The sequence below is a fragment of the Vulpes lagopus genome, chromosome 5 (assembly GCF_018345385.1).
Source record: "Vulpes lagopus strain Blue_001 chromosome 5, ASM1834538v1, whole genome shotgun sequence".
Classification (NCBI taxonomy): Eukaryota; Metazoa; Chordata; class Mammalia; order Carnivora; family Canidae; genus Vulpes; species Vulpes lagopus.
The window spans coordinates 85,604,198-85,624,043 of NC_054828.1; the positions used below are offsets into that span (position 1 = coordinate 85,604,198).

At 48.9% G+C, this 19,846-nt stretch overlaps 1 protein-coding gene across 1 annotated transcript in view; it reads left to right on the forward strand.

Annotated features, from left to right (window-relative positions):
- Window positions 1-6,135: 6,135 nt before the first annotated feature.
- HK2 (hexokinase 2) overlaps window positions 6,136-19,846 on the forward strand; it is a 62,869-nt gene continuing 49,158 nt past the window's right edge. The window contains exon 1 of the mRNA XM_041755579.1: window positions 6,136-6,643. Within this exon, the coding sequence (XP_041611513.1) occupies window positions 6,581-6,643 (63 nt within the window). The 5' untranslated portion in view covers window positions 6,136-6,580. The remainder of the gene's footprint in view (window positions 6,644-19,846) is intronic.

The window sequence follows — 19,846 nt, forward strand, 5'->3', positions numbered from 1 at the left end:
AACTAGAGTCTTTGCATTTTCCATCTCACGATTTCCACTTTGCAGGGGAGGACGCTGGAGCGCAGGAAGGCCCATGGTGATCCCATGAGTGCCACCACGATCTTCTTTGGCAGACCTTCTGGGGGATATATAGCTCTATGGCTATCAAGATGAGAGTATCCGACTCTATAGCCCTCATGTTTGGGGTGGCATTGGAGTGAGGCCTCCTGACAATATTTCTTCATTTACTGTGGTAGTAAATACACCTGTGGGCAGGCACTGGGCACTGGTCAGGCACTGGGCAGGCATTGGGCCAGTACTGGGTTACAGAAAGTGTGTAGAGAGAATGAATTATCCAGCCCAAGTCAATTTATTTATAGTTGTTTCCTGGTGTCATTTGGCCTACTGCCTACTTTCTTTCTAGTGTAACCCTCATCTGGTACAGATGTTTTTTTTTTTTTTTTAAAGATTTTATTTATTTATTCATGAGAGACACAGAGACAGAGAAAGGCTGAGACACAGGCAGAGGGAGAAGCAGGCTCCATGCAGGAAGCCCGACATGGGACTGGATCCCGGTCTCCAGAATCACACCCTGGGCCGAAGGTGGTGCTACCACTGAGCCACCTGGGCTGCCCTACTACCAATGTTACAATTTTTAAAGATAGTTATTTATTATTTGAGAGTGCACACAAGTGGGAGAGGCAGAAGGAGAGGAAGAGAGAATCTCAAGCAGACATTGTGCTGAGCATGGAGCCCGACAGGGGGCTAAATCTCATGACCCTGAGATCATGACCTAAGCAGAAAACCAAGAGTTGGAGGTTGAACTGACTTTGCCATCCAAGTGCCCCTGGATGTTCTATTTTTTAATTGTTTTGGTGTGTCCTGGATTTTTTAGGAGCCAATTTGTCTAAAGGCCCTTTAAACTTTACAATGTAGCATATTCAGTGACTTCTGGGTGTGGTGGATGTGTATCAAGCTTTGGGCCTACCTAGCCCCTTTCTCCAAGTTATGGCTCCTGACTGCTGGGGCTGCTTTCCCAGCTTCTTTCAGCTAGGGCATGGGCATGTGGCTTAAGCTCCAGCAACCAGCTGCAAGATGTCAGTTTGAATGCAAACACAATAAAGGAGATGCTGTACAGAATTCTTCTAGCAAGGATGCTGAGAGACAGACATCCAATTGTCAAAGGTGGCTGTGGCCTGTCCTGGCTAATCTTGGGTCCAGCATCAGGAGTGCAGGCAGAGATACTTGAGCCCGGTGGCTGGAGCAATAGCATTTCCACTGGCAGAGTCTGATGGTATAATTTGGGCATCACTCTTGAATAGCATGCCCTGTAAGCCTGATTCTCTGACACACCTGAAGATCTTGAAAGAGACCAAATATTCCTCTATCAACTTTTTCTGGTTAAACTAGCCTGAATAGGTCCTTTGTGAAAATCTGACAGATAAAATGAGGTTGTTGTGTATCTTAAGGCTTTCATTTTTCTATTTTAGATACTTTTAATACCTTCCCCCAATCTCTCAAATTCATATGTTATCACTGAACTATGACACGCAAGAGATTATGGAGCTCATTAGGGCCCAGTGTTAAAGATAATACAGTGCACAGAGTCCTAAGTGTTTACATTCAGGTAAGGCTCACCCTCAGTCTTAAAATCCTCCATATAATCCCATTACTTATAACTTGCTTCCAACTTGATAAATCCTAATTAGAAAAAGGAATATTTGGAAGACGGATGTCTTTTGGCCAAGTCGTCTCTTCCCAGGACAGCTCCCTAAAAGCCGATGGCCAGGCTCAGGTCTGTCCTATGTGAGGCCAGAGACAGCCTGGTGTAAAAGTTGAAATTTGTATCCATCAGACCATCCTTGGCTGACTCTGGCCTGTGGCTCTCTTTGTCCTCTGAAACTCCATCACATAGAAACACACGTTTGGCTCTCAGTGATAGACTTTTCCATTCTGCGATAATTATGTGTTGATTTTGTATTTCTGATTAAACAATCCCTCAGAGGGGCAAGAACCACATCTTGTGTTTGTTTTATATTTTTTTACAGCACTGAACAGACTGTCCTGAACATTGTAAGGGTTTGCTTAATAAATATTTGCTGATTGATTTCTCTCTTGGGGCTGTGGAGTGTAAATTACATAGATGTCTCATTATTCTTAAGTTTGTGTGTGTGTGTGTGTGAGAGAGAGAGAGAGAGAGAGAGATCTAAGAGTCAATAAATCATAAACTCTAGGCATGGAGTTTGGAGCTAGAAAAGTCAAAGACTCAAGTCTCAGCCTTATGAGTAACCTGCCCTTAATTGGTCATGTATAAATTGGGGTTTATAACAATACCCACTCTAACTACCTCCTGGGACTGGGGCCTTCAGAAGAGATAATGTATACTTAAGGCACCTTGTGATTACTATCTGGTTCACAAGAAATGGGACCAGAGAGGGGAGTTGAGAAGAAGCTCTAAAGTCAGTGTATAGAGAAGGGAGCATAGCTGACATGATCCATGGGGTTTGGTCCGGCCTGCCTGGGGCCAACAGGTTTTATAACACGGACTTCTAAGTATACCAGGTAGCAGGCATCTTCCTCTTTATCCCCCACTCTGAGCCCAAGGCATCATTCTACCTCAGACTTTAAAACATCTACATCTGTAGCCTGACACTTTGCCTCATCCCCACTTTGGTTCAGGTCTTGGTCCTACCTGACAGCGTGGGCCTCTTTCTGCCTCTGTTTTTTTTTTTTTTTGAATTTATTTATTCATGAGAGACACACACACACAGAGGCAGAGACATAGGCAGAGGGAGAAGCAGGCTCCCCGCGGGGAGCCCTATGTGGGACTTGACCCCAGGATCCCGGGATCAGGCCCGGAGCTGAAGGCAGATGCTCAACTACTAAGCTACCCAGGTGCCTCCACCTCTGGTCTTTAATCTCCCCACCCTACACCCAAAAGGGTGGGCAGCTATTGACCTAAAAAAGCAAAACCAATCACATCACTTCTCTAAGAAGCTCCTATTGTATATCTAAACCTATATATCTTTGGTGCTTATCTAAAGAGGGAAGCCCACTTATGAGGCTGTTTCAGTCATGTGAGTGATGTTGGGTGTGTGAACTAGGGAAGATCTAGAGGTGGAAAAGTTTAGAGAAATAATATATAAAACTGCAAACTCTTTCTCTCCTGCATGTGTGTATTTGTTATACAAAACATGAACAATAGTTATTTTTAAAATTTCTTCTACTCATTTAGATATTCAACAAATATTTACTGTGTGCCCACCATATGCTGGGCACCATTCTAGGCACTGCAGATGTGAGGGAACAACATAGTTGCAGACTCTGCCTTCTTACAGCTCACAGTCTAGCAAGGAGAGAAAGAACAATAGGAAAATCAGTAGGATGTCAGCCAGGGGCACATGAGAGTGACTGGGGGAATCACTTGAGATAAATTGATTAGAATAAAGTCCTCAGAAGAGGTGGTATTTCAGTTAACCTCTGAGTTAGCTGGACCCAGATCTGGAGAATATTCCAGATGGAAGAAAAACAAAGAGTAAAGGCCCTTGGGTGGGGAACAGTTTGTCATTTTTGAGGACAACATGCCCTCGTGAATGCCACGCAGTGTGTACTGGGAAAAGTAGTATGGGATGAGGTGAAAAGGAAGCCATATCATATCATTGTCAGGATTTTGAATTTTATTCTAGGATTAGAAACCCAACTAGATGGCTTTGAGTGAGTGAGGGAGAGACATAGAATAGTTTATCTTTTTTTTTTTTAAGATTTTATTTATTGGGGATCCCTGGGTGGCTCAGTGGTTTAGCGCCTGCCTTTGGTCCAGGGCATGGTCCTGGAGTCCCGGGATCAAGTCCCGGGTCGGGCTCCTGGCAGGGATCCTGCTTCTCCCTCTGCCTGTGTCTCTGTGCACCCCCTCTTTCTATGTCTATCATAAATAAATAAATAAAATCTTTCTTTTAAAGATTTTATTTATTTATTCATCCATAAGACACACAGAGAGAGGTGGAGATATAGGCAGAGGGACAAGTAGGTTCCCTGTGGGGAGGACCCCGGGTTCATACCCTGAGCTGAAGATAGATGCTCAACCACTGAGCCACCCAGGACCCCGGGCTCATACCCTGAGCTGAAGACAGATGCTCAACCACTGAGCCACCCAGGCATCTCTGAATGGTTTATCTTTAGAGTTCACTTTGGTCCCTGAACGAGAAGATTGTGTAAGGGTCAGGATGGAGACAAGCATGAATGGAAGCTAGGACAAGGTGGGCTGATGTGGTTTTGGCTCTGGCCAGTTGTTGGTGGCGTGTGTCCGAAAAGGTGTCCAAGGACATGGAGAGAAGCAGTCAATTACAGGGTTTATTTTATGGGCCAAATTGACTGCTTGCTGATGGACTTACTGGATATGAGAATGAGGGGGAGGACTGAATTAATGATGACTTAGGGTGGAGGGTGATGTCATTTGCTGAGGCAACTGGAAAAGAAATAGATGAGGAAAGAAAAGTTCCATTTGGCTTTGGATGTTAAGTGTGAGAGGGTAGTCATTCAATGCAGATGACAAATGGTTGTTGGAGAAATAAGTCTGGAGCTCCTAGAGAGGTCCTTGCTGTAGTTTTCCATCTGTGAGTTACCGGCCTGTCATGATAGCAACAATCATGAGGCTGGGAGGGATCACCCAGGAAGAGAGCATAACCAGCGCAGAGGGTGGAGGAGAGCCCTGGAATACTCCAGCACTCACCAGTAGAGAAAACAGGGTCTGAGGAGCTAGAGGGACACCAGGAGGATGGAGCTTCTCCAGCTCCCACAGAAGAAGGTGTGTCCAGATGCAGGATGCGGTCAACTGTGCGTGGGTATCACTAGAAGTGGATAAAGGGTAAAAAAGGGATAAGAACACAGGATTTGGCAAAGAATAAGTCATTATGGTGACTGTAACAAAAGAAGTTTGGGGCCCAGGCCCGGCTGGAGTACGGGGACGGAGAAGGGTGAAGGTATAGTTGGCAGGGGTATGTAGCTTTCAAGAAGTTTTGCTGAGAGGCTGGATCATGGATGTTTTTGTTATTTCTGCCGGTATATTCCAACCATGAACACTTACAACTTACATAATACTATAATAATATATACATTGCAGATAGCACCTGACTGTTGATGAGAGGAGAGACTCCTCAGTAGAACAGGGCATCCCTTCATCTTGCTTGCCTCCTCCGTGACCTCTCCAACCCCAGGCTCTGCTCTTCTCCACATTCTTGCTAGCTGCCATCGCATACATAAACTCAGTCTGGTGCCAGGCCTTAGCTGTGGCTGGACCTGCCACTCCTCTCAACATCCCCAAGCCCCCCACCCCACACACGTCCAGGATCCTTCCGTTACACACTTCTCACCCACCCAGTTTCACCCACGCGTCCATCCTACAGCTGCTGATAAAGCTCCTTTCCTGCTTTCTACTTCCCTGGGCGCTTAGAGCGGTAGGATAGGAAAAGAGGGAAAACCTTTGGGCTTCAAAGTCAGACGCGCATGGGTTCCTTCCTCCACCTGCCACATAGCTGTGGGACCCTGGGCACGTCTCTTAACGGCCCGTGCCTCAGTTTCCTCATCTGTGAAAAGAGGTCAGTAAAACCCACAGCCTATCTATATTGTGACGCTCGACATAAAGTAAGCAGCAGCTTTGGCGGCGCCTCATCTGGCCTCAGCGCTGCGCCCCGTTGAGCCACAACAGGTGAGGACTAAGATGTTTCAGAAATGTGACCCAGCCGGGAGGGGTGGGGGGGCGCCTCACGTGGCCCCGAGACACCAGACAGTATCCCTCTTCCCGCACAAGGCACGTGCTGGTCCGGTGACCCGTCTTCCCAGTCGTGCCACACGCTGGGCCCGCGATCACGCGCCCCCCACCCAGAGCTGAGCCTGACGCGGCGGTGGCTCATGCGCCTTGCCGTCCCAGCCTCTAGCCACGGACCACACGTCCCATCCCGGCCGCCCGGCCCCGCCCCCTGCCCCGGGCGCGCCCCTCCAGTTTGCCGGCTCGGGTGTCGGAGGGGCCGCGCCCGCGGGCCGTGCGCACGGATTGGCTGCGCCGCGGCGGCGGGCGGCCCGTGGGCGCACACACCCTCCCCCTGCAGCCAATGGGCGCGCGCGCGTCACTGGCCCGGAGGCCCGCGAGCCGGCAGCCCCTCAATAAGCCACATTGTTGCACGAAACTCCAGAGCAGAAGTCCCGGGCTGCCGCTCGCGCCGCCGTGTCCTCGGGCGGAGGGGATCCGTGGGCAAGGGCAGCGCGCGCGGGAGCCGGAGGGGTCCGCTCGCCCAAGGGAGGCCGGACCGAGATTCTTCCCAAGTTGAGGAGTTAGCGCCTCCGCGGTGGGGCAGCCCGCCACGTCCCGGCAGTGATTTTTGGGCGCCTTCTAGCAATCGCGACTCCCCACACCGATTTCTGGAGACGCTAGACTCTCCAGCTGGGCGTGCCATCGCCTTCTCTCCCGTGCCGCCCGGTCCACGGCTCCCCGCCGGGCCGCCGAGCCCGGGTACAAAGCGGTCGGACCGCGCTGCCCTCTTCCCCCGCACGCGCTCTAACCGACCTCGGTTTCCTAACTCGGCGCCGTCAGGCCGCGCGCGGCAGGATGATCGCCTCGCATCTGCTCGCCTACTTCTTCACGGAGCTCAACCACGACCAGGTGCAGAAGGTCGGTAAGCGCGTGCAGGGGCGGCTGGCTCGCCTTTGGCGAAGTCGTGTGGTCCCCGGCCCCCGCTCTGGGGCCCCGGCCGGCCGCGACTCTCCTCCTCGACCCTGCGGGGAGCCGCTCCCCCCGCATTCGTGCTGGAGGACGCGGAACAAGTCAGGGCCGCCGGGCAACCCCTGGGCGCGGGGAGCCACGTCCGCTAGGCACGGGCAGGCGAGTGCGCGCGTGCGAGGCGCCGGGGCTCGCGCACCGCGCGGCTCTCCGCCTTCCTGCCGTCCTGCGCGCAGTCGCGCTTTTTTTTTTTTTTTTTTTTCCCTCGCTGGAGGGGCGGGTCACCCGGCACGTAGTCTGAGCCTGCGAGGCCCACGTGGGAGGAGCCCCCTTTTCGCTGCCGGAGTTCCGGCGAGAGCACGTGGGGGAGAGTCGTGGCTGGTGGGGGTGGGGGGAGGCCCCGCCGCCACGTGGGATGCCGGGGTGGGGGGTCTAGTGCGGAAGGACGGCGTTCTGGGGACGCTCGGCTCCCCTCGGCGTTCCTCGGGGCCTGCGGAGGGCGCTGGGGCAGAGGCCGGTCCGGGAGGGAGCCGGGCGCCGGGAGCCGGGAGCCGGGCGCCGGGCCGGGAGCTCCGCCCGCCGCGCCCCCTCCCCGGAACGGAGGCCCCGCGAGGGCCGTGCACTCTCCCCCAGAGGTGCCTCGGGGCCCGGAGTCCCCGGCGCCTGCCTCCAAGTAGGAGGCGAGCTTTGGCTGGTGTGCAACTGAAGGTTACTCGAAGGGGACCCCCCCACCCCCACCCCCACCCCCACCCCCACCCCCACCCCGCTTTCCTGTCTTCTTTGGAAAGTTTTCCTTACGTCAAGGAGCTTTTTCCCTGCCCTAGGCTCTGACAGGTCTGCCCACCTCGGGCCCCGCGGCCCCCGAGGCCCGAGCTCCCGGGCCAGGTCATTTGCATAAGAAAGAGCTTCTGGCCCCGCCGGGAGCCCAGCTCTAGGTGCCTCCGGGCGTGGGGTGGGGGTGGGGTGGGGCTGGGCCCGAGGCGCTATCACCCTGGGGAGCATTGAGTTTCTGAAATACCGGGATTTCAGGACGGGCACCCGACCCTGGACCTCAGCTAGGACTTGAGAAGAGGGGACGGGACGGGCTGAGGCGGCGGTGGGGGTGTCCCGAGCTGTGAGGCAATGACAGCGTTGCCCAATTACATACTTGAGATTTCTGTTGTCTTAGAGGGAACGCATTTTGGGAGAATATCTTGATATAATTGTTCGGCGCCGCGACGGGCTCGTACTCCCATCCTGGGGGTTCCGAGAGCAAAGGTGTGTTTTCAGAGCGGTGGCAGATGAACCCCCAAATAAAACATGGCAATATTTAGCCTCAGACTGGAGTAGGGAGGAGTGGGCGGCTGGTTTAGTTGAGTTTTACTCTGCTTCTAAATAAAAGATTGCTGCGCTCTCACTCCTGGGATGTGGCCCTGCTCTGCACTTTATTTCAGTTTAAGAATGTGTGTGTGAGCCGGTAGGATCTTGGCATCTTCTTTGGGCTTCTCTGCCCAAGAAGTGAGTTAACCCTTGGGCAAGACTCATCCCTTGGCAATCCTAAAGTAGGAAGCTGGAGGATTATTAATTTGGTGAAGGTCTTCTCAGTCGTGTGAATATCACTCCAGGACATTTTAATTCTTTTACCAATTTACTCTCCCCTAATCCAGAGGAAGGAGGCTAAGACTCAAACTGTCTTGGTATGGCGATCATCTCATTTGTCCCAGAGTGGAAAGAGAATAAATAAGCTGGGGTATCTGGAAGTGAGTTCTAATCTCTCTGTTGTCATTTATTAACCACAGGACCCTGAGCAAGTCACTTTGCCTCTTTGGACTGTTGGTTTCTTTTTATAAAACAGGAGTGACAGCAGCAGCCTTGTCCACTTTATGGAGTTGTGATGATTAAACACGGTAAAGTAGAATGTGTCTTTTGTAGGCTACTCTTAACTACACTCACAGCTTCCTTTTAGCCTGTGAAGTGTCTGGGTGGACACTGGGTGTCCTTCCTCTAAATTACCAATGGGGGCACAATAGAGTCAGGCCTTTAATTTACCAGGTATCAGAATCTGGGACTTGGTCTCTAGACGTAGTTGAGTAAAGCTGTTTGATTACAGCTGCCATTAGATAGGAAGTAGAAAGAGAATCAGAGAATATTTTGGAATTATCTTTTCTTTATTTCTTTTTTTAAGGAGGCTCCACTGCATGCCCAGTGTGGAGCCCAGGGTGGGGCTTGAACTCAGGACCTTGAGATCAAGATTTGAGCTGAGGTCAAGGTCAGTTAACTGACTGAGCCACCCAAGTGCCCCTAGAAGCCTCTTTTTCAGTTCCTGCTACAAGAACAAATTAGGAGAGAAGGCTGAAGCTTGAGTTTTAATTTTAGAGAGTCTTTTGAAAAAGCCTTGATTTGGACTCTCCTGAAATCATTATCTTACATGTTCGGGGTTGTAGTTGGAGGCATGGAAAACTTAGATTCACCTACCTAGAACTAGTCCCCACCCACCTTGTCTCCTGATGAACAAGTCCAGTGTTTTGTACCAATAAGAGGAGAGTAAGGGTTATTTGCTCACATTTGCTGATTGATGCTTTGAAACTCAAGAGCAAACATATAAAGCACTTACTGTGTACCGGGCACTGGTTTAAGCTCTTTACATGTGTTAGCGCATTAATGTTAACAACCTCACCTCACAAAGTAGATGCAGTTATTATCAGCATCCCTGTTTTACTGGTAAGGAACAAAGGCACAGGAACTTGTCCAAGGTCACTAGATTTTTTTGTAAGAGCTGGGAATTAAAGCCATGCAGTTGGGCTCCAGAGCCCCATGCTCTTGACCACACTCACCTGCTCCTGGGAACAATAGTCAACTCCATCCTGGCCTGTGTCTGCATTCACTCTGGGATGATGGCAGCACTGTCACTCAGCATGCCCAGAAATGCAACTAGCTCTTCTCTTGGTTATATTAATGGCACCAGTACCCTCTGGCTATTCTGGCTGGGAGCTCTGGACTCATTTCATTGACTTTCCTTTCTGATTGCTACACATTTGTCAACCAGTCTCTGGCTTAATTCAGAGGCCTCCTAGGGTTTCTCTGTTTCCAGTCTCTTTTTGAAGTCAGACTGGAACATTTCAGAAGCCTTTTAACCCTGCTGGTTGAATGCACCTTGACCCCTTCACTCCCCAAGGACTTGCATCACCGCATCACCCTTCCTTTGAATGCCATGTTCTTCACACGAGGTGCTTTTCTCTATCGTGGCATTTTTTTTTTTTTTTAAATGGGAGTTCTTATGACCAATTTTTTTTTTTTTTCAAGATTTTATTTGAGAAAGACAGTATGAGTGGAGGGAGGGGCAGAGGCAGAGGGAGAAGCAGACTCTCCTCTGAGCAAGGAGCCCCATGGGGGCTTGATCCCAGGTCCCTGGGACCATGACCTGAGCCGAAGGCAGACATTTAAATGACGGAGCCACCCGGGTGCCCCCATCATGGCATTTTTATCAGCCCACCATGCATTAGACCAGGTGGTTTTCAGTTCTAGTTCCTTCCTCAGGGCAGCGAGAATCCTGGCTGCTCACCTTTGTAGCCACTATTTCTGGCCACTGATGAGGTACTTAGTGAGTGTGAGGAAAAGGGAGGGGACCTTTCTGGAGAAGAGCTGCCGGAAGAGGAGAGTGAGAGGCAGGTTGGGGGATGGCTGGTACAGGGCTGAAGGGATGGGTGGATAAAGGGACATTAAGAAAGGTGGTGGGCTGAGTAATATTCCGTTGTATACATAAACATCTTCTTTATCCATTCGAAGCAAATACCCACCATTTTCTTCCACGTGGATGGAACTGAAGGGTATTATGTTGAGTGAAATAAGTCAATCGGAGAAGGACAAACACTATATGGTCTCATTCATTTGGGGAATATAAATAATAATGAAAGGGAATAGAGGGGAAGGGAGAAGAAATGGGTGGGAGATATCAGAAAGGGAGACAGAACATGGAAGACTCCTAACTGGAAAACGAACAAGGGGTGGTGGAAGGGGAGGAGGGCGGGGGGTGGGGGTGACTGGGTGGCGGGCACTGAGGGGGGCACGTGACGGGATGAGCACTGGGTGTTATTCTATATGTTGGCAAATTGAACACAAATAAAAAAATTTATTATTAAAAAATCATAATATAAAAAATAAAAATATTTTAAAAGATTAAAAAAAAAAAAGAAAGGTGGTGGGCTTTTCTTTCATCAAGGCCTGAGGCTGATCCTGACCCTGAGGCTGATCCTGAGGAGAAAGGGAGTGGGTGGGGGACACAGGGAGGGAGAAAGGGAGGGTAAAGGTGTTTTCCTGTCTTCCAGCAATCAAGGCTCTGTCCTCTCTGTGGAGAGATAGAGGATTCTTTTTTTTATTAACTGTTGTATAATTAATATTCAAGATAAAGGATTTTTGCCTCTTAGGAATGAGAATGAGTTTTAACTGTAGAAGTGAAATGAAGTATGCATGCCTTGCTTTAGACCTTCGCCAAATTGTTTTAACATGCATAGAGTGGTGTCATATTTTCACTCTGATTATGGAATATAGATAGCTCACTTGAGCTCTTTTCTGGGTGAGGGAGGGGTGGCTTTCAACTCTTATGGGGGGGTGGATATCTTGGAGGCAGAAAATTCAACAGAGAGCCCCCAAGAGTCAAGAAAGATGAAGAGTTTTAATGTTTTTTTGAGAACTTACTGGGGGTACCAGGCCCTCTGGCTATGATGTGAGAAACTGAAACTCAGATACCTTTCAGTTGTCTAGTGAAATAAGGCAGGAGCCAAGAGTGGGAGCATCAACGAGGTGAGAGGTTGGAGACCTGAAGGGAGCCTTGACTGGTGTGCCTTGAGCACCTACTATGTGCCATTAATCTTCTGGGAAGGGTTTAAAGTAGCAGGAGTAAACTACTGACCACAACCTCACTAAGATTATTCTTGACCCAGTTAACTGACATTGACAGATATGGTTTCTCATTTGTTCTCTGTGTACATAATACTTAGTATCTTAATACTGTCCCTTCCTTGCTCAAAAGCATTTGATGGTAGGAGAAATATTTTGTAGCTTTTTGCTATTATTTATTTATTTATTTATTTATTTATTTATTTATTTGTTTGTTTGTTTGTTTTGCCAGTTACTATTTCAGACAGTGCTAGGAAGCACTTTTCTTTACCATTGAGTTAATTAAAATTCCCTCTGAGGCTCCTCAGACAAAGCCAACTTTTTTTTTTTTTTTTCAAACATCACTTTTCAAAGGTGAACGTTTCCAGCACCCTGAGGAGTTTGAGGGCAGTTAGGGGCCCTTTTCCAGGGGAAATCAAAACAGCACAATTCACAACAGTTTTCTCAAAATCTGGCAGCCAGCCTAAGGAGATCTGATGTACTAAAAGACCTCAGGAACCCTAGAAAACTGATGCCCTTTGTTCAGATATTTCTTTACAAGACGACTCTTGATAATGGGTTCCTCATTATCATTGTTGAATTTTGAAGTCAGCAAGTTTGGTTTGTTTTCCAACACTGTGTGTTGTCTATCTTTTCCTTTCCAAAGCAGTGGGGGGCCAGGGGTGGAATGAGGGGTGGGGGGTGGCAGAGAGCAGATCAGATCCCAGAGTTCATTGCCTGAGTCTTAATATCATATGCTCATGAGGGACAGACAGGCCATACTTCCTTGCACTGGAGTGGCTCTTTCTGCTTTACTCCTAAAGCAGGTGTTTCAGCCTTGGTGCTGCTGGCATTTTGGGCCACACAATCTTTTATGAGGGGCTATCTGTATGCCAACCTATAATAAAGAGCAAAAATTCCCAGCCTCCCAAGTTTATAGAGCCAAAACCTGTATTCTATTTGTTTTGCTTTGTTTTTGTTATGACTTCTTTTGAGCCATAGTTTTCAAGTGTTAGCAATTTTGCCTTCCAGTGGGCTTTGGTATGTCTGGAGACATTTTTGTCTATCACCAGGTAGGTGGGTCAGGATGTGTTGCTGCCTCTAGGAGGTAGAGGCAAGGGACCTACTCAATCTTACAGTGCACAGGAAAACCCCTTGCAACAAAGTCATTTTTGGCCCTAAATATCCGTAGGTTGAGAAACTGTATTAGAAGAACATAGTTCATCCCTTCCTTTAGCTTTATAGCACATTGTTCATGATCACACCGCTAGTTAATAGTAGCTGTAACCAGGACCTTGGCTTTCAGCTCGCAGGTTGTGAAGAGATCATGGTGGTGAGTGGCCTTTTACAAAAGATGAATAGATGAATTTGAGGTGAAGTTTGCAGACCACAGCAGTCAGCAGATGTCCATGACCCCTGGTTGAAGAAGGGTGGGTTACCTGGGTTACTGTTTTTCTGCCTTCCACCAATAAAATGCCTACAATGTAAGCACTGCAGGAAGCCAGTGGGAGAGAAGTCTGCTCAGTTGTCCCCAGGAGACTCTTACCTGGTTGTTGCTGGGATTTCCACCAAGGCCAAGCATCCATCAGACTTGTGAACAAAGCTGATGAGCCTGGTGGAACATGAGCCCAGGTGCTGCTCTAGCTGGGAACAGAGAAGCAGGGCTAGTGTTACTCATTAAGGGCCACTCCAACAGTCATATTGGAAGGGGCTGTATGGGGAGTGATAGAGCCAGTCTCCCAGGATTGAGTCCTGCCTTATGTAACCAGCCCTGTGAACTTGGGTTAGTTAATTTAATCTTTCCAGGTCTTGGTTTCCTCCTCTGGTAAAGTGGAGAGTTTTTGGATAACACCCTCATAGGTTACTGTAGGGATTAAAGAGAGTTAGTATATGTGAAGCTCTTAGAGCTGTGCTTGACACATAGTCAACTCTGTATGTGTTAAATATTAGTACATAGAAGACTACATACATATGGTACTACATTCTTAGATATCCTACTGTGCTGTCCATCTGGGCAGGAGCAAAAGAGGCCCTGTTTCTTTTTTCCCAAGGGCTTTTAGGACATATGGGTCCTGGAACATTGATGCCATCTCATGTCGGGTTAGGGTAGAAGACAAGGAGGACAGAGAGATGGAAATTTCGTGAAGCTGAGGGATAAGGAAGCGTCCTCGCTGCCCTCTCTGCCTTCTAAAACTGTCTCTTTCTGGGGCCCCTGGGTGGCTTCAATGGTTGAGCATCTGCCTTTGGCTCGGAGCATGATCCCAGGGTTCTGGGATCGAGTCCCATATTAGGCTCCCCAGAGGGAGCCTGCTTCTCCCTCTGCCTGTGTCTTTGCCTCTCTCTGTGTCTCATGAATAAATTAAAAAAATTCTTAAAAAAAAAAAAAGAAAAAGAAAAGAAAACTGTCTCTTTCCTGGGCATAGGAGAACCATTCCTGAGTTCTTTCTCTAACTTGCTTTCTTTTGGGTCCCCTGGGAAGTAGCCTCCCCACTGTGGGGGGTAGGGTGTGTGTGTGTGTGTGTGTGATGCCACAGTCATTGTACCACAGATTAAAGCATCCTCACTGGAAGGCATGACTGACCATAGCATTAGTTCCATCCTTTTCACTGTAGAAACCTAGTCCCCTCCTCTTCAGTCCCCCGCACCAAAGGGCAGAGGCTCCCAGGGCAGTTGCTGAGGCCCACTTACACTGTAGTTGGCCAGTGAGATGCTTGCTTACCCTTCCTCACGTCTGCCCCAGATTCTGGCTTCTTGCTGGGGAAACTGCTTGTGGGGGCTGTGTACCCTGGGCTGTTGAGTCATAGGACCAGGTCATGGTAGGTTTTGGTCCCACTGACCCCTAGAATTTCAATGAAGGGAACCATCATTCCCACAGTCTTTTGGCAGATCAGGAGGAGTGTGTCTTGCCATCTTGGGTGTGAGCAGAGAGCTCTTGGCCCCTCATGCGGACTCTGGGCTGTCCACTGTGGCCCCTCCTGATACTCAGGTGCCCATGCCTCTTGACAAAGCTCAAGGCAAACCTCTGTGTGGAACCCACTTTCTCCTCCCCTTCTTCCTGTACAGGCTTTGGCTTGTCCAAACCCAGGTGGGAGTCTTGGCCTTGTTTCCCTGAAATGTTGCCCTCTCTTAGGAGTGGCCATACTTTTTGCACTTTTGTGTGTGGGTCTCAGAGCATTTCCCCTATGTTCCTTATTTGGAGGGATCTTGGTTAAAATTTATTTTGGAGTTAACTAGAGAGTGAGTCAGTGCTGAGACCCTGGCCCTTGGTACCCACCCAGCCAGCCTTCCTGATTCTCCTCACCCTTACCTCAGTGGTTCTGTCATGGAGGTGTGTTCAATGTTCTTGAAAGGCCTTATTCCTAGACTCTTCCTCTGGCATCTCCATATTGTCTGATAAAGGAATGAAGCCAGAGAAGCCACTAGGGTTAAACAAGGGCATGGCGAAACTGTACTTTTCTTTTTTCCCATTCGAGAGATTTTTTTCTCCTACTTCCTTCCAGATTTTTCTGTCAACCTTGCAATGAAGCCTTTTAGCCATGTCTCATCAGTTCCATCTCCCCAACCCCCACCAATTTCTAAAGCTCTTAAAATAACAAACACTACTAAGTGCTGGGCTCTGTCTGTGCACTCTTAACTCTGGCCATCCTGAAGTAGCCCGCCCTGGAAGCAGCCCACCCTGGTAGACATTATTAGCTATTATTCAGATGAAGACACCAAGGCAAAGAAAAGGGATAGTACCTTGCTCAAGGGCAAACCTGAATTTCAGTCTGACCTCAGAACCCAGACCCCCGACCCCAGCATGAGCTGCCTGGGACAACTGGAGACAGGTCACTTGTTCCATTTTCATGGGGCTATGAGTCAGCTGTCAGTTGGGAAGGGACCTTTGGATCATTTAGTTCCAGTCCTTCATTTTATAGATGAGGAAACCAGGTGCTGTGTACTGAGTGACCAGCCCAACTTTATATAGGACAAGCCCCAGAGCAGGAACCCAGTTTCTTGGTCCCCATTTCCCTTTTGGCACCAGTCGTGCAGCATGAGCTCTTCTCATCAGTCAGGTGTGGGTTCCCCAAGAACAAAGGCAGGATTTGCTTTGTGGCCTGTACCTAGAGGAACCCTATAATTTGTCCAAACTGGGCCACTTTTGAGAGTAAATGGAGACACTGTTAATACTTAGGCTGCTGCCTCAGCATAAACTGAGATTGTCCTGGACAATCTGGGGTATATGGTTGCCTTGCCTTTGGTGCTTGTGAGATGAGTGGGGCAGACTGGGAAGGTCTGGGGCTGGACATGGTGCCAAGCGACAGATCCACAGGGATTGAGGGGACACTTGGCAGCAGGTGGGAGTGGGGAGTTCAGATGTCCCTGTGGGACGAGAGGCTCGGGCAGACTCTGGTCCCTGGCATGGGGCTGTCCAGGGGAGGCAGAGTCTGACCCTTAGGGGATCCAGGGGGACTGAACAGGCAGCCAGGTAGCTGGAGAGAAAACATGCTGCCCCCAGAGTCACAAGCAGTGAGGGCTCAGGCCTGAAAAACAGGGTCAGGCTCTGAGCTCCTGGGCATTCTGGAATGGCCAACTCTCCCCGTCACCCAGGTTACTCTCCACTGCCTCCTACTGCCTCCCACTGCACACTCATAGACCCTTGTACGTGACCATGACCGTGACCTATGACTTCAGTACCTACTATATCTCAGTACTGAGAGAGCTGCTGGAATCACAAACATGAAGTTGGGAACATGTAGTTGGTGCTTTTAGTCCTCTGGGACCAGCAAGGGCCAGCGAGAGCAGGAGACATAAGGTGTCAAAAGTGTGTTAGCAGCTGAGAATTTGGGGAGAGGCCATTTGTGCTGGGCCCTGAAGGGCAAAGTAGGAGTTTGTTAGGCCAGAGGAGGAGAACATTCTAGGTGTGGGGTCAACATATACACATTTCTATCCTTTTTGAGACACTCCTTAGAATAGTATTGATACATGCATGTTTAAGTGTTATAAATCTGTATTTTATTACAGGGAAAAAAACTGCCTGCTCTGGCCTTACCTTCAGTTTGTAATTACTTGCTAATGTATTTACCTGCCACCAATAGACTGAGCCCCTTGCAGGCAAAGACTGGTGCCCTCGGCCCCTGGCCGGGGCCCTCTCCAGTTAGCATCCTCCATCAATGGCGTGTAAATGGACTGTGCCAGGGTCTTGTGCATCAGAACATGTTCTTGCACTGCTGCCCCACAGCTGGCCCAGAATGTGTGAGGGCAGGAGGCTCCCAAGACTGGTGTCCCAGATGCCCATCTCCTGGACCCCTGAAGGGGTGCTGCTGCCTGAGGTCTGTCTGGCGGTAACTCCAGGCAGCTGAGGCAAGAACTGGAAGAACAGGAAAGCCTGTGACTCACCAAGGTGCAACAGGATCCGGGGGGCGTGGCCTGTAAGCCTCCTGGGTCAGCTCCACACTCATGCTGGCACCCTGGGCTTGTGAGCGCATGGTGCGTCAGCTGGAATCTCCCCTAGGTGGCCTGGTGGCCCCTGCGACGTCCGCCGTGTCGCATCTGAGGAAAGTGTTCTGGCAGACCTGTTACTATTGGTTAGGTGCCTTTTAGAGAAGGGAGTCTTAAAGAATCGAGGATCTGCTGTGTCTTTTCCTCCCCAGTTTATCTTTTTTTTTGTTTTCTTTTTTTTTTTTTTTAATCAGAGACATCTGGCCTTGCCTTGGCACTATTACAGAATAAACTTGCTGCTCTTTGCACAGCCCTGGTCCTCCCAGGAGAAGTCTGTGAAGGCATTATTATTAATGAGGTCACTGACAGTAGTTACCTGGCTTTCCCAGGACGGGCACACCTGTGCCCCAGGTTAGGGCACTCAGCTGACCGCCGGATGTAGTGAGTCCTGCCAGGGACTTGGCTCTTGGTTTGGGGAAGCTTCTCTGAGGCTTGGTTTTCGTTGTCAAAGATTTGAGGTGGCACTGGCAAAGGAGTAATGCAAGAAACAAATTCTTTTGAAATGAAGCTGTAAGCCTGTGTCAGCCTACTGGAAGGCTATGTGTGGCTGCATTTAGATCCTGGCTCTTCCCTCTGGTTTGACCTCTTACAGCCTCCTTTGATCTCTTGGGCCCTCTGGCCATGTGTAGTGGGTAGACCAGGGCCTAATCAGGACCTTGCCCTTTTTTCTTCCTATTTTTAAAAATTGAAGTATAGTATACATAGGAAACTGAAAACACCAGGTAACCACCACCCAGATCCAGTAATAGATCATTAGCAGCACAGAGTGATTACACTATCCCACCTTCTGTCAGCAGAGCTCTATTTCTGTGCTTCAGAAGAATGGACTCATAAGATATGTCTACTTTTGTGTCTGGCCTCTCTATTTTTTAAAGATTTTATTTATTCATAAAAGACAGACAGAGAGAGGCAGAGACACAGGCAGAGGGAGAAGCAGGTTCCCTGCAGGGAGCCTGATGTGGGACTTGATCCCAGGACTCTAGGATCACTCCCTGAACCAAGGGCAGATAGATGCTCAACTGTTGAGCCACCCAGACATCCCATGTCTGGCTTTTCTTGCCCGACTTTATATTGTGAGATTCATCTATATATGTGGCTGGATGTGATGGTAGGTAGTGTCTTCTTGCCTGCTGTATAGTATCCCTGTCCCTGCACCCCCAACCCAATTTTGACTGGTTTGAATTAAAGCGGATGAGACCAGTCAAAGCCTTTCAAGAGGATGTGGTCTTTCCTAAATTTCCTTTCGGGAAGTTAGGTTGGAGCCTTGAAGCCTTTGCCTAATTTCTGTATATATGACCTGATTATATCTTTGGGACAAGAACCAGAGTGCTAGGAAAGCTGAAATTCAGTCAGCTGGTCTGCTTGGGGTCAGGAAGAAGCTAAAAGGTAGGAATTAGCTACTGTGCATCTGGCGTCTTCTGGAGAGAAGGTTCTGGGTTATTAAATCAGAAATATGCAAAGCCTGGGGAAAGAAAGTCCTTCAATGCTTCAGTGTCCCTGTGTCCTCAGCCCTGACGCTTTTATGCTTTCTTACCTGATTTGTTCACTTGAATTTCATTTTCAGGAGGATGTGTACTGTAGAGATGACTGAGGGTTTGCTTGATCCTATATTAGTTCTTTTGTCTCCTTACTAAAAGGATTAGGTGATAGAGCTCAGCTTTCAGTAAGAGGGGCAGGCAGAGGTATCCCTGGGTGGCTCAGCGGTTGAGCGTCTGCCTTCAGCCCAGGGTGTGATCCTGGAGTCCTGGGATCGAGTCCCACATCCGGCTCTCTGCATGGAGCCTGCTTCTCGCTCTGTCTCTGCCTCTCTCTTGGTGTTTCTTATGAATAAATAAATAAAATCTTTAAAAAAAGTGGGGGGGGGGGGCGGGCAGGCAGGGATGACTACCGACATACTTACATGAGGCATGGTTCACTGGAGCTGAGAGCAAAGCTCTGAGCTTCCTGACAGTCCAGGCAAAAAGGACAGCTGTCTTAGAGTCAGTGGTTTGAATTTCATTGGCCTGTAGCAGAAAGCAGTAACTCTGGGCAGCCAGACTTTATCCTGGCGCCAAACCCTACAGGAATTAACTGGTCAGTAAACAACACAGCGACTTTACACAGTTCCTTCCTATGATCCTGTGATTAAAAGCGGTAGGTTTCAATCAGATTAATACAAAGACATCACAGAGAGAGTTAATGTAATAGTAGCGTTCTGGTCCTGGAATTCATAATGTCCTTCCAAGACCTTGGCCCACACTGTCTTGAGCCCTTTCACAGGATACCCCTCCTCTCTAGGTCACCATATATCCACTGACATGTATGTTGGATATATATATTCTTATCCCAGAACACAGTCTCCCCAGCTTGCTATTTTCATGGGCCACTTACACCTGTAATACTTCCATGGGCCACCTTGCCTTTGCCTTTGTTATCTACTGAGATCCATCCCTCTGTTCAATTCAGAGACATGTATTGGGTCTATAATATGAGCTGAATTCTGTCCTTTCTTGTAAAAAGTCCTAGAGAACATGAATCTTGAGTGCTTTAAAAAAAATTGTGTGTGTGTATAAAGTATACAGTTCATTACATTGTCCCACAACCATCATTACTATCCATTTCTAGAAGTGATTTCCTTTATTATTTGTTTATTTGAGAGCAAGAGAGATAGCAAGAGCACACGCAAAACATGAAGGGGAAGCGGGCAGGGGCAGAAGGGGGGGAAAGAGGGAATCTTTAGCAGGCTCATTGCTCAGCATGGAGCCTGATGAGGGGCTCGATCCCATGACCCTGAGATCATGACCTGGGCCAAAATCAAGAGTCTGACGCTTAACTGACCAA